The sequence below is a fragment of the Varanus komodoensis genome, unplaced genomic scaffold (genome assembly GCF_004798865.1).
Source record: "Varanus komodoensis strain SLA01 unplaced genomic scaffold, ASM479886v1 scaffold5, whole genome shotgun sequence".
In the NCBI taxonomy this organism is placed as follows: Eukaryota; Metazoa; Chordata; class Lepidosauria; order Squamata; family Varanidae; genus Varanus; species Varanus komodoensis.
In genome coordinates this window covers 15,094,178-15,109,933 of record NW_025336087.1, presented here as the reverse complement: position 1 = coordinate 15,109,933, position 15,756 = coordinate 15,094,178, and the positions used below count along the sequence as shown (strand labels likewise).

The 15,756-nt window shown below is 37.7% G+C and overlaps 1 protein-coding gene across 2 annotated transcripts in view; it reads right to left on the bottom strand.

Annotated features, from left to right (window-relative positions):
- Positions 1-15,756, bottom strand: part of RASGRF2 (Ras protein specific guanine nucleotide releasing factor 2) — a 117,379-nt gene that overhangs the window by 29,347 nt on the left and 72,276 nt on the right. The window contains exons 16-18 of one of the 2 annotated variants that reach the window (XM_044446748.1): positions 14,450-14,578; positions 12,134-12,223; positions 3,136-3,242 (exon numbers count right to left, since the gene is read on the bottom strand). In XM_044446748.1, coding sequence (XP_044302683.1) covers positions 3,136-3,242; positions 12,134-12,223; positions 14,450-14,578 — 326 coding nt within the window. The remainder of the gene's footprint in view (positions 1-3,135; positions 3,243-12,133; positions 12,224-14,449; positions 14,579-15,756) is intronic. The other variant, XM_044446749.1, reaches the window with a different exon arrangement.

Sequence of the window (15,756 nt, the reverse complement as noted above, 5' to 3'; positions counted from 1 at the left end):
GGTTTGACCGATTGTATGCTTGGCTTGTAGTCTAAGAAAACCCATTTCCTGAAGGGTTGCAGAAGATCAAAGCCTTTCACTTCAACTTTTTAAATATTAAGACATGGAATTTGGTTCTAAGTTGCCACAAGTTAGTATTTTCTAACTCCTCCAAACCAGGGGCTATGCTTACACAGTTCCAACAGAAACATTTTTTCTACAAGTAATAAACTCTACTCATACCCATACTCAACTTTCGATTGGAGCAATTCAACCCTAGCAAATATTTAATTATAACCACACAAGTGCCAAATTTGGTATTTAGTTGTACAAATACATTTGAGGCTCTCCCAAGAGAAAGATGAAGTTAATATGAATACTTTTTGTGATTCTTATATTTAAATTAAACCCTGTGGAATAAGTATAGGTATCTATGCATCTTGTCTATGTAAGAGAAGAAATCATGCAAACTCACTGAACCATGTAAACTGTTTTAAAAAAAAAAAGGTTTACATTGTAAGATAATGTGAAATTCAGTACATCATGATAGCACAGTTTTGTAAAGTATACAGGCAATTATTAAGACTCATTCATGTCAGTATTGATGTTGCTAGATCATTTAGACTGCAATCTTATACACAGTTGCTCTGAAATATGTCTTTGAACAAAGTGGAATTCAGTTTGTATAAACATGCATAAGACTATATGATTGAACTACATGAATATGTTCTAATAACTGTTAATAAGTATGAAATATCTTTCTCTCTCAGGATCCTGAGCACATTAAGCACACAAAGAAGATGCAAACATAATAATTTTATTTTAATTCATCAGTATACTATATTAAAATAAAACAGCATGCTCATCTGTAGATGCAAAGCATTGATTTATTCTATGGTACTATATTTCAGTGTACTACATATTACGGGATTTATTCACGAATAACTGTGGATGGGTAGTCCCTTCATTGGTCATTCTTTGCTGAACTGTTTCTTAAAGCATGCCTACACAAATTTTCCTTGAATAAAATTCCAGCATGGGAAATTTCCACATTTCCTTAACAATTAACTATTCTGCCCAGTTGTTTTCTGAGGCTCCACCTTTCTTTTTCTTTATACAACTGTTTCTTTTATATTTATTACTTGTTATATCAAAATCCTGATTTTCCTTAAAAGTGACATATAGTACATGATTCTTCCCTCCTGTCCCTTTCATCCTCACAACAACCCTGTGAGCTGTTAGGCTGAGAATTGGTAACTGGCCTGGCCCCAAGAGACTTCAGTAAACTTCATAGCCAGATAAGGACTGGAACCCAGATCTCTGGAGTTCCTGTTCAAAACTCTACCCACCATTTTTGCTCTCTTCCCTCATATGTCAACAAAGATAATGCTTTCTTGATTGGCTTGTGCAGGGGAAGGTTCTCCCCACCCAGCAAAGAACCTTGGGACAACAAGGTTTGTGCTAGTTGGTGGGCTTTCATTTTGCTTTAATTTTCCCCCTTTGACAGCAACCTTGAAATGTTCACCTTCAAGGCAGCCCCTGCTTGTTTTGACAGCATTAACAGGGACTGTTCAGAAAGAACACATTGGGACTTTGGTACCTGCACCAATAAATGCCTTGGGAGCAATTCTTGCTTGTGCTGATATCACCAGTTGTTGCATAGTTACTCCAAATGGAAACATTTATTCTCTCATTTTTAAGAGTGTTCCAGTGCTGGAGTCAAATGTAACTGTGTTTAACCTCTTTGTCAGTCTTCCACCTAACAGTATCTTCAGTGCTTTTTTTGTAAAAAAAAAAAAAAGGGTGCCGGAACTCACGTCTTGGGGTCACACTTTTACACAATGGTCGCCACCGGCAGTAAGCATTCAGCACGCGACCACATGACCGATCCCAAGCCGAGCAGCGCCCTCACAATCAGCCCCAAGAATCAGTGCCAACACACAAGCAGCCCGCAGGCTCTATGTTAATGATTTTTGCTGCCGATCTGCTATGCCCAACAGGGCGATTCACAATCACTTGGAAAAATTCGTCAAAAAAAGGTGCCGGAACACCAATCCAGTGTGTTCTGTGACAAAAAAAAGCCCTGAGTATCTTAAATCTGATACCAGCATGGTCACTGCTACCTAATGGTGCAACAGCATTTACTGTACTATGGGCTGGGCAATCCCACCTAGGACTAAATCCAAGATAGCCTTCCCTCTGCTTCCCTCTGGTTCCATGACCGACTGCTCTAGGGCACAATCATTTATGACATCAAAAATTTAAACTCCCTGTCAGAACTGGAACATACATTTATTCAGTCAATGTGCAGGTAGTTGAAGTCCCCCATTATTAAGTACAGCCTTTGCTGGAGGCCTCCCTGATTTCATTTCCCATCTCAAGATCATCCTGAGCCTACTGGTCTGTGGGGTGAAAGCATACTCCTATGGCTAAGTTAGTTTTGGAGCCTAGAATTTTTACCCACAGTGCTACTAAGGAGGAGTCTTCACACTTTAGATTATCAATTTTGCTGGACTCTATGTCCCCCTTAACACAGAGAGCAGCACCTCCTTCATTATGCCCTCCCCTGTCTTTCTATACAGTGTTTATCCACATATGACTGTATTCCATTGATTATTTCCATTTCACCAGGTTTCCATAATGCCCACTCTATCTAGCCTGTCCTTTATTACCAGGTAGTCCAGCTCTCCCGTTTTGGCCCTAAGGCTTGCAGAATTTGCATAGAAACACCTAAGCACCATGTCCCACTCCAGCCATGTGCCACGACTGTTCTGGCACTTTGACCTCTCCCACTGGTTATTGTGCCTTATTGTAACATGGTAATCCTATTTCGTCCCCTCCTATACTTGGGCAATGTGATACTTCCTCCCCTTCATCCACTAGGAATGATTTGACCCTAACTGAATGCTTCTCAGTTGCTGTTGGATTTCTCCCAGGGTTCAGTTTAAAATCATACTAAACAGGGGAAGTAATTTCATGTCAGCCCCAGCCATATCAGCAATATCCAGAAGGGCTATTTTAATAAGGCAGCATTGCAAAAATTATTATACTCCTGTTACAGAGCTTTCATGAAAAACGTGAACATTTTCTAGCACTGTTTAGGGAAATATAGACAACTTTTTTCACTCAATGAAAAAAGTGTAAAAAAATAAGTACCTGAGAATGTTTTGAGACCCAGTGGCGAAGAACATTCAAGACACGATTAGTGGCTGCTCGACGTATTATGAACTCCTTATCGCATGTTCGTTCAGAGTTATTAAATCCTATACAATTTAAAAGATAGGTCACAGTGAAACAAATGCAATTACACAGAAGAAAAATCTAGGGAAATCACCAAAGGAAAATTCTTTATTATACAACCTACAGATAAAAGCATTATTCTTGAATAAATGTCCTTTAATAAAGGATTTTGACAATTTGGTTATATATTTGGCATGCACATGCACACACACACACTATACACACAAAAGACAGTAGAGAGTGAGGAAGTGAGTGCTGAGAGAGGGAGAATATAAGTATTTATAAACAAATCAACAAATAATGCTTGCCTGAATTTGTTGCATGTTTTTTCCCTGCAGCCTTGTATATCATATCCTCTAAATGTGTGCTAACATGTGATGGACAGCCTGAACTCCTGAAAGTCCCATGCTGATCACAGTGCTTGGAACGTTGGCCTGGGCAGAGAGCTATGAGAGGTGGCTTAACTTTCATTTTGCTTTGGGGATGAAAAGTGGTAGATCTATAGATAGAATCAACATTGGGAAATGAGGCTGGAAGGGAAAACTGTGTAGAAAAGCTACCACAGCCTGGAGCTGAAAAAATTGTAGCTGTTATAAAATAGGTAAGCACCAGAATGTATCATTTGTTTCCATGTGTAGAAATGAATTGTGCTGTTTTAGTGTTAACTCTTGGAGTGAGACTAGGTGACCAAGGCAAGGAACACATACATCTTTGGGAACAATCTTAGTGGAGAAAGAAGAAGGTGACCGTGAGGGAAATAATGGTATTCAGGTCATTACTGTAGCTAGCCCAAAGTTGTTTGGTATTCATGCTTATGGTGAGAAGCATAAGGGTATTACTTCACTCACTAAGGGACTTCATTGCCACAAAAGTGTCACTCATTCCACTAGCTTAGATTATTTCATAATATATAAGACATACAGGGAGACAGTGTTACCAATTATTTTTACTAACAACTAAGACTGGACCCTTCATGACCAGCACAATATTCCTATGATTATCAAATGATAGGAACCAACTTGGCTGTCTCCCTTTATGTTGTATTAATCTGCTTGCCAGGTGCATCTAGGATTGGGTGGTCTCTCTTGGAGAAGGGATACTGAACTCAATGGGTTCTTCATCGGATTTAGTAAAGCTACTATTATACTTAACCTTCAAAAGATTCAAGATAACCCATAGCAACAGCTGTCAATTACAGAAGACTTGAAGTTCCCTTGTAAATTTCTTAAAAGTAGATGCCCCCTACTCTGTGAACTGAATCTGTATTGTTTCTTATGACTAGCAAAAATAGACAGAACTTTAGTATCTGAATATGCACTCCTTTCTCTCTGACTGGAAACATGGCTATGCATTACAGATACCTGTCCAGGATTATCCATTAGACCTGTTTTCACATCATGATAACCCACAGTTTTAAGTGAATTGCACTTAGTTCCTTCAGTTATTATTAAAATGATTCTTGCATTATGTCAGGATCCACAGTCAGGTCATGGGCAGCCAGAGACAAAGACAAGACAAGAGCAACAGAGGCACCAGGACCAGGACAACAGAACTTCAGCCAAAAAAGAGTCCAAAAGCAGGGTTTGATGGAAAGTCCAAGGCATAACGATGGTACGAGCTGAGGTCAGGAACCAGAAGAATGCATGAGGGCAGCACAAGGACATGGTCAGGAACAAACCAAGGGTCCAGAACAAGGGGGACAAACAGAGGTGCTGGTACTTTGGACAGGATAACAAAATGGGAGACGTGGCACAGCAGGATACATGGCAAGATGCAGGAGAAAACAGGAACCAGATGCAGCAAGGGTCCAAAAAGATGCAAGAGCTGAACCACAGCTTGCAGGAAGCCCTCCATTACTGAGGCAACATGATGAGGCTGGGTACCTGGACAAGGCAAGATACATGGGCAAGGCAAAATATAGATAGGCAAGAGGAAGGCACGACAGCAAGACAACATGGAAATGTAGGAACCAGGAACAGGAATTGTCAGGTGCAGACACAGTGGCAAGCAGCGAACCTGTGCTGCTGAGGTGGCATGGCAAGGCAGGAGACATGGCAGGAACTACAGTACATTGTTTCTAGTTCTGTAGGGAAGAGCTTGTTCTTACTGGTATATAGCTCTTTCCCCAGGTCTTCCGCCTGGTGCTAGTCAGTAGACTGGAAATAAAGTGGTGGTGGTTGTTCTGGCTCTGGCATCAGAGCAGCCCAGATTCTGACACAATGATGCAGCAAAACTTTCCAGAAAAATATGTTTAAAAAAACCTCTTGCAAATATCAGTTTCTGCTATTTTTTAAGATATTGAACGTTATGTAAGTTTATTCTGGAAACACTACATATGGACAAAATATTTCTGCCAGTTTTTCCATTATAAAGCTTAAACATAGTTTGATATTGCAAAACATAACATGGTTCACAGCTGACAGGGTAACTAAGCCAAAGCATGCTTTAAATCTTAATAGCTATTTTTTGTATGGGAAAACAGTTTCAGGGTAATTTCAACAGAGGAGCAGCATGGAAGGAAGGAGTGGTCAGCACCTTTCCCACCCACTGCTTCTCTGCTACAATTTTCCATAAGCATTTCTAAATTAATGTTTATCCTTGGGTTGAAAGCCTGAAGAGTAGAAAAATGATTTGATAAAGGAATTATAGCTGAAAATAAGTTCATCCAACCTATCACTGCATTGCTGAAAATTACCTCTCCCAAAGCTGCTTTGCCTGACAGAAAAGCCATTTCTATTGCTACTTAAACATATGTTTAACATTTAACATATGGTTTTAGTCCTCTGTATGGTTAATTAATCCTTCATTCAAACTGATATATGCAGAGAAAGCTACAATGTCTCATAAAGCAATTATATAACTGACAGAGCCAACCACACAGCTGGAAGGAACATTAGAGTTTGTCTAGTCCAACCTACTTTTCAATGCTGGATCTGCACTGCATGGCACAGCAAAGGCAACCCCAACAGAGGACAATCCTGTATCTGCACAATACCTTCTAGCAAAGGAGAACCAGCCACCTCTTCCGGCTGCCAGCTATACTGCAAACAGACCTTGCTATTAGGAAATTTCTTCTAATGTTTAGACAAAATTTACTTTCCTGTAACCACCAGCCACTGCATCTTGTCCTGCTTCTCCACCTTCTGTATAACAGCCTTTCATATATTTAAGTATCAGATCAGCATGAAAAGTTATATTCCAAAGTAACATTTAAGAAAAGGAACTAAGTGAAATTCACTGAAGCTGTCAAATGTGAGAGGATATTTGGTGTTGGAAACAATATAGTTTTCCCTATTATATTTTCTAATGGGGCTGCTAAAAGCCCACCTAAGCTATTGAACATGCCAGACTCATCCACTTTGTGCAATAGAAATTTAGTACCTCATAAAGCAAGCTCCAAAAATAATGGAAACATTGATTTCTAGATTGGAATGGTGGGCATAGCTCATTATGAGTCTGCCACTTGGTAAGAGTGGGAAAAAACCCTTCCTGCTCTTGCCAAACTTCCCCAGGCCATTACCACTGCCACCTACCCACTAGTATGCAAACAACACAATAGAGCAACTGTCCTTGTCTCACTGTCCCTCATCATAATCAGAAGCATTTTATTGCCCACCACTGCTTCTTCCCTCTTTTCCTCATTTTTACCCCTAACATTCACCTTTTGTGATCTCCAAATGCCACATCAGAGGGTCTGTCACTGCTTCACCACTTTTTTTTAAGTTGAAAGACATTTTCACATTTTTTTCATTAGTCTTTTTTTAATTGCATGCTTGCATTGTCTGAAACAAAGTTTTGGCTGGGCAACAGATTGGGAAGTATCTGCTATCAAGCACTGCAATCACCAACAATAGAAATTGAGCCAGAGAAGATGCAAATAGGGTTCTTTTGTTTTTGTTTTACTTTGCACTCACTTGACAGCTATCAAAAGCTTGAATGGTCAAGTGAAAGCAAAGTCATTTGCTCACAAAAGGGAGTGTTAATAAGATCAACTGTTCTAGAGAGATCCACCAAATTTTGATCAGACCTGACTTCTCATTGTGCTACCCTTTCCTGAGAATCTAGTTGCTTGCAAAAGTGAAAAAAAATGTAAACCATTTATTTATGGGACAGCTGCCAAAGCTAAGGCTTCCTTTGAAAACAGGATTTTTGATAAGAACATAAATATATGTGAGTCATGCATAGAACCCTGGGTTGCCCTTTTGAAAACCATATTTTAAAAGGAAGACTTTTATATCAAACCAAAACAAAAACAAGGTGAGGTTTGCTTTGTAGTTTGTTTCAATACATGGACAGATGCAAATACAGATGCAAATAATGGTTTACTTATTCTCCATTATCCCTATGGGTAAAAATAAACCTTTAGATAGTGCTACAGTTAAAAGACCTCCAGTCTTTCCTCCTCAAGTCAATTCAAATATAATACTCTCTATGGAAAGTTCCTTTTCCCCAATTTTTGTGAAAGCTTTTCAATTTCAGTTCAATAAATAAACCATCCACCTCTAGGACAAATTGGAATTCAGGTCCCTTCTCAATCAAAATTATATATAAACACATAAAGCTGCCTTATACTGAGTCCACACTGGTCCATTTAGACCACTATTTTCTACTTTGACTGGTAGCATTCCTCCAGTGTCTCTATCAGACCTCATTCCCATCACCTGCTATCTGCAGCTTTTTAGCTAAAATGTTGGTAATTGATTCTACAACCTTCTTCATGCAAAGCATGTGCTCAGCCATTTAGTTATGATGGCCCCTCCCCTTGTAGCAAAAGATTTATATAGTGGGTAAGGTCCATTTGATCTTCCTCCTAAAATTACAATTTTTAATGCAAGGTTATTCCTTAATAAAAATGCATTGTGTGATTTGCCTCAGTTTGAAGGAGAGCATTTGCCCAGCCAGTTGACAGAATTGCTAAGCAACAGTTCTCTAGATTCAAAACAGCTCTTGATTCTGGAACAAAAATAGAAGTCTATTCAAATTCATCACAGAGTTCGTGATTACTGCAAGGGGAAAAAAAAAGAATACTGTTCATGGGTAGCATTCAAAGACAGATGGAAATGAATGAATTATCTGCCTATTATTGGCACATCAGACAGTCAATAAAATAAAATCTTTGGGAGAAATATGGTAAATATGTAGATTTCAGATGGAAAGATATTAGAGAGGAAGTGCCAAGACCAAGATCAGACTCAATGAAGAATACAATCTTAATTGTGGAAACGTTGCCATGCTTCATACTAATAGGAAAAAATCACAATATTGGTGTGCTATACTGAATTACAAGTGAAAAAGATTGCCTGCACATCTGATAGCTGTTCAGAATACAGAATTTCACCAAATGTAGTGTTGCAGTAGCAGTAGAATAATTAGTTTTAGTGATTGATTTATTGATATTAAAACTGATAGACTGATTTTGAAGCAAAACAACATATAATAAAACAAAACAAAAAGGTAAAAAGAACAATAAAATGCTAAACACCATATCAGCAAAAGACAAACATAACCTACTTCCACAAAAATTGAACAGTAATCTAATCATTGGAGCAAATACTTCAACCATGTTGTTGAGGCCCATTGGAACAAGATGATTCTTACCAGCTTCTTAATATTTACCAGGAAAATCCTATACATGGCTCCCTTTAGTGTCATTTTATTCCTTTGCTTAGTGTTGTCTCTGTACCGATGTGTATGGTGTGCATGTGTCTCTCTGTGTGTAAGTGTGCTGATTATTGATGGATAATGTGAGCTTAAGTGGACTCTGGGGGATGGTGGAGGACAGGAAGGCCTGGAGGAATGTTGTCCATAGGGTCACGATGCGTCGGACACGACTTCACGACTAACAACAACAACAACAACAAAAGTGTCATCAGCTGGCTTACACACACACTCATGTAAGTAGCAGTTTTAAAAGATGTTTAAAAGTTAGTACTTCAAAAATCCAGCAAGTCTCCATTTTTGTTACATTTTTATTTTATTTAATCTTATGCCATCAGATCACTCACTCATTTGATTTACACTTCAACTTATAAAATGTCCTTAATTAATACCAAACCAGTATGTCTTTTTATTTATGTCAAAGTAGAGTGGTTGAATTAACCTGAAATATATACAATAATAAATCAAAGAAAAATATGCACTATACTTCCAATAACAAAGCTGTTTGGTGCATGTGTTGCAAAAATTTATGTGAATGTTACAACTATACATGTGTTCTTAACAAATTTGGGAGCAGTACATTAGAATGTCTAATGCCTATCTTAAAAAACTTCCAGTGTTGCAACAGGATGCTATTGAAAAATTACAAAAAGCTAGTTTTGTGTAATTTTGTCCAAACTGTGTCATATTTATGCCAAAAATAAAAACTAGAAAACATAAATGTTTTGGCACCAGGAAACTGTTAATGATTTGAATTAGAACTGATCAGAAGCCACTTTTCACAACTAAAAGTATTAGCAGTGCAACCCAACACATATCTATTCAGAAGTAAGCCACAGGTAAGTATGCACAGGGTTACAACTTCAGTGTAAAAGTATAGTATGATATTAATAAAAATTGCATTACTTATCTTCATTTAATGGTGTGCTTTATGTATGCAATGGAATTATCTGATATTATGAAGCAGTTTGAAGTGGATTGTTACAATGTGATCCATGTAAATGTATAAACTACAGTATAGGTAATTCATAAAATGTCACCCTCCATAGGAATTGAGATTGCTATATGCATTGTTTTCACAACAATCCTCCCTTCTTCTTTCTCCTCTTCCTCCATTCTGCTGAGGATTTCCTTCTCATGTCATCCTTCCCTCTTATTGCCACTTTTGACTTGCCAACGTTTTGTTTCCTAGCTACTGAGTAGTGTGTGGCAGAAATAGCAGTGGGATTCAGTGAAAGGAAAATAATTTGAGTGTGTCTGTCAAGGGTATCTGGTAGTTCTAGCAGGCAACTTGCCACCAGGATGGTGGGACCAAGAACCAACAGACTATCTCACCAGTGGAAATGTATTGTATCCAAAGGTGGCTTTATGCTAGCAGAAAGCACTTCTGCTGACAGAACAGTGAGCTTCCAAGAAGCTGCTTCTGAATACTAGGAGACTATCTAGAAAAAATTTATGGCTATGGTACAGAAGTAGGTAGAACTGGCAAAAACTGGATGATTTGCAATTCATAAATATAAGTACTTTCCAAGAATGCAAAGCTACAGAGGGATACACGCCAATTTTTACTGATGCTCCCTACCCTACAACCCTTCCTACTGTTCTAGATCCCCCCACTCCTGCACAACCTTCTGAAGCAGATTTTATGGAGCACAAAGGGCTGAAGGGGGGAGAGATCAGCAAAAACCACTTTTTCTTGTAGCGATGGTATCCTGAGGCTCAGGTCGCATGCTCACAGCTGGGGAAGTAAGGCATAGTGGATTATTTCCCCCATCACACGTGCTAGTTATGTGTTGGGAAACTCCTATAATCACTATACAACAGCCCATGGCTTCTGGTTGGCTTGTTGTGGGGGTTGGGTTCTCCAGATCTTGCTTTATATTATCAGGACTATTTGTCGACCTGCCTTTTGGTCTTCACTTAAATTTTCCACCTCAATCAGTTTAAGAAACTTCTCTCCAAATGGATAGGGTTCTTGGCACAGTAAAATGGATAGAGTGGTATATAATGCCACATCAGTTACATTTTAATACATGTTCTCATGCAAAAATGACTTTCAGGGGAAATCCAAGTTTAAACATTGGTTAAAATTGTTTTTTTATCATTCACTTGGACAGGTAAATATTTTTATCTTGGATCAATGAGTGAGTACTGTTGATGGGTTTTGCCATTGTTGCTGTTGTGTTCCAAATACAATTTGCCTGCCACAGCTGAATGGCAAGACTTGCAGAATCTAGGTTGTTTGAATATTTTACAGCTCCAAAGTTTCTTCTATTATTGAAAGCACATATTGAAGCTAATCAGTTATATCAACCCATGATCCATTTTTATAAACACTTATTATCAGTGACTTGCTACACAGGGACTTAGGTAGGAATGCAACAGGGAACTAGGCTGTCCATTTTATTTAATCAGTGGATTGCCAATGTAAGCTATCTAAAGTGTCTAGGAATTTCAGGTTATTTCTTATCAGCAAAATGTCTTGTTCTGTTTCTTTTGCATACCAGAATATTTATTTAATAAGGGGTATCTAAGTCAGCTTATTTTAATCACATGTCCTGGCAATGCTCTGCAGTTGCTGCACTTGGGGCAGAAATTATTTTATAGATAAATTTTGTACTGAAACATTGTTCAACATGTAAGGGTGCACATGTCCTCTTAAATTATCTACCTGCTCCCTAGAAGTTAATACTCAGTCAACACAAATGGATTTTGTGCACCCTTCTGACAACCAGAAGACTGTTATTACAGTACTGGCAGAATAAACATTCACCTTCTTTAATGTAATGGACTGAGCACCTAACAATGCTTTTTGTTTTTGAATGCCACTTGTAATTCTTAGAGAGCTGTATTTTCTCCTTCCCTGTTCCTCTCTCACACACATTCATATGCATTTATTGAAATTTATATAGACAAATCTATGTATATTTTTTTCCTTTATGGTTTTGGGTTCTTTTGGTTGGAATTGTAAAATAAAAGCAAAAAAAAAAAACATGTAAGTCTCTAGTACTCTGCTGACTGGGGATTATGGGAGTTGTAAATACAGGAAAGACAGTATTCTATTCAAAGGTTTTCTAAAATGAGATATAATAAATAAATAAATATAAACATGTTAATTAGTGCTTATTTTTATGTTGCTTATTTACCTAAAACCCTAGCATTATTCTAGTCTAAGGGTTCTTTTAATTACTGATAATCATGTATTTTACTTACTGATGATCAGAACTGTTTTTTCCTCTACTAGTAGAAAGCTCACCTGGGGGACTCCCGTGCCCAGCAGCAGCTGTAGCAATAGCAAAAGCAGAAGCCGGGGAAACTGAACAATGGCAATTGTCAGTTGTCTGTACTGTAAATAAAAGAACAAAATCAACATGTGATAATACTTTTGTAAATGAGAAGCAATCACAGAACATTTTAGTGCACTCTCTTGCTGAAACAAACAGAAATTGTTGAAATGAAAGAAATACTTATGATCTGATTTTAAAAAAACATATTAATAAACATCTATTTTAGCTCTGCAACTCTGTCCTGAATTACAAATTAAGTTTCCAGGAATCAGACAAAATTAGGGAAGTCTTTTGGGGGCCCATTCTTTGAAAGTAGGGGTGTATGTGTGTGAAAATTAATTTATTTTCATTTGCAGGCTGAAGTAGTGGAAAGTAAACAACAGTGAAAATTGGCAGTACAGCAGTAATACATTTTGAAGGGCATTCCCAGTTGTGACACTGTAGTGCTCACTCCCCGCTCCCTCTCTCTCTCTCTCTGTCCCTCTCACGCACTTTTGTAGGCCTTTGTAAAGTTAATGGGTCTTAATTCCCCATTCAAGCCCAAGCCATTCCAAAATACTTTGTATTAGAAAAGGGCTATCTCACAACAGTAACTGGATTGTCAATACATGGGTTATCATGCCATGCAATGAAATAATGGTTTGTTAACCCTGAACAACCCACAACCCAAAAACAAACTAAGTTTTCTTCATAAGCGGTTAAGAAGTTATGGCGGGGGGGGGGGGGGGGTAGCACAGATGGGTTCAGAGACTATGATAACCCACATTTCAACAACAAGCCACAGTTCAATGACAATCTACACTCAGCCCTTAAGTGTGGGGTATCACATTGACTGAGCCCATTATTTTCTAGGAAAATACATTTTCCTTCCAGCTAGGAGTAGGGGAGGTAATTGCAGCTAAGTTTAGAGGAAAGACTGAGGTGGGTAGCGGGTGATGTGATCATCCCTACTAATGAAAAATCCCATGAGAGCTCTGGCTCCAGTATATTGCCACTAACTGGTTGCCTTCCTTTTAAACTGGAGATATTACCAATGTAGGAACTCAAGCTGCCCATATCTAGTGAAGCTATTCTGGTCAGTTTCTCGCTGTAGCATCCATTTCAGCTAGTTCCAAACTATTCCCCCAGAACAGGCATACTATAATTGAATTGCAAAATCTCTTGATATGAAGATAACTGCCCATATATACAGGTCCAAAGTGTTATTCGCCCAAGTAATGTTCACTTAAAATGCAGTGGATGTTTGAACATCAGGCCTAGTGATTTTCACTTTGTGATTCCAGGGGTTCTTCTAAATATACAAACTTGAACTTCTACAATTCTTTCCATACTCAGTCTTGCAAGCTCTCACACATCTGATTGCAGGAAGAAATGTGTAAATTCTACTTTGGGTATTATTAAAGTGACCAGGGAAGAGAAGCACAAGTCATTTCTATTCCCTGCATATAAGAGCTATAGGAACACAGCCAATGTGTTTTGGATCAAGTTGATAGAATATTGCACTTTTTAAGCATCTGGTGATACAGCAGATGATTTTTCAGAGTTGTTTCGAAATAATGTCATCTCTTAGTTAAGCAGTTTAATCCCACCCTGTAATGAATAATTAGGATAACCTCTGTACATTTTCTGTGCCACACATGTAGTAACAAAAGGAATTATTTCCACAAGTATCATGCATTTCATATCATCCAGTACCTACCCTCCATTTGTTTCACGTAGATCTGTCAGTAGTAAAAATGTAGTCAATATTTTTCTTGAGTAAATGTACATCTTGTTCAAAATGTTACAGAACATTTGGTCACATCTAAACATAAATATGCTTTTTACTCTGTCACTGCTCATATGCTAATCAATTTCCGTGGTATTATTCACATTTCCTTTTTTCTGTGAGATGAACAGAAAACCAACCTTTTCCCAAACTGGAGGCCTTCAGATGTTTTGGACTAGAACTCCTGTCATCCTTAGCCATCATTTTCATTGCTGACTGTGGATTATTGGAGTTCAATTCCAAAACATCTGAAGGGCACCCCAGTTGGGAAAGGCTAACAATAACAAATTACTTAGGGTGCAATGCTATACATGTTTCAACAGAAAATAGTCGTACAATTCCAGGCTTTGCTGGCAAGCATGATCTTGGGAGTTGTAGGACTTTGTTTTCTATCTAAACATGCACATAAATGCTTGATATCATCACAAGATGAAAAGTCTAAAAAAGTTTAGGGATAAGACTTCACTTAAACCCATGCAAGTGCATACTGTATCAAAACTAATGTTTATTATCTCACCCCCAGACTGTCGAAAACGCAGATGTCGTGGAGTAGAAGGTGATCTACATGGGGAAAGCTCAGGAGTATCCACAGCTGAGGCACTTTCTGGAATAGTTCGGTCCACTGATACAGATTCAAGGACGGCTGCTTTAAAAAGTAAGCAATTTGATATGGAAATAGCAAATGATCTAAAAATCATAACCAGATTACAAAATATCTCAGATATCTTTAAGAGATTATTCTGACTCTTTAGAAAGCTTCTTTTTCAGTGTGCAGATTCTGTAGAAAATGTGCATTTTTAAAGGTTTGAAATATAATACAAAAATATTCATGTTAATGAGAGTATATAATGATCATCATAAAACTACTTCTTATAAATATATACGTGACTGAAGAGCAAAATTAGGTTATTTAATAGCCACTTCAACACAACCTTAAACTGGGTCAGCTCCATTGTTAAGTTCATGGAAGAGGAATCTTTTGTATATAATTGGCCTGATTACTGCTCTGTTCAGATAATATGATGGCTTTGCAGAGACATTCATTATCACTGAACTTGATAAGCAAACCCATGCATCTATGAATGCACTGATTCTTCTGGAAGTTTGTGATATATATACCATATAATAATAATATACCATTCTGCTTTATTGGAGAATTTAGTTTCTGAACTTTGTTATTCTTGCAGAAACAATGCCATATATTGAAATTTCATCATAATTAGTTAATATTGCATTACTATTATACCCATTCTTATCAATTTAATAGCATTGATAAAATATCAGACTACTTAACAGATACGAATGACATAATCAGAACAAAGCCTGTAAATAAAGAAATTGTGTACACAATTTTAAAATAACATAGGATGGGCTATCAATTGCAAAGACAGGATTTCAGGATTTTGCAACTACTTAGACAAAATGTCTAGAGGTACATATTAACTCACAGAATTATGTCTAAACTACAAGTATGAACTTACAAGATTGTCTTGTTAAACAAAAGCAAAAGAGAACAGAAGAAAAATAAATGCCTGAAAAATAATTGCTTTTTCAGTAAAGGTAAAGAAAAAATGGGAAGGATTTGCTCTAGCTTTGGCATCTGTGACATATCTCATATCTCAAATACTACAGACCAATATTTAAAATAAAAGTATCAGCATTAATTAGGGTTGAGCTTATGTATAAGGCTGTCTCCTTTCAATTATCCTTGAAGGAACTTGCAAGAAGAACAGGCCAATTCAGCTGATAACCTGACCAGTATTTATTAGTCAATGTGCTTTCTTTGCCTCCCTTTGTTGGTGAGAGCTGAATTCATCAAGACAG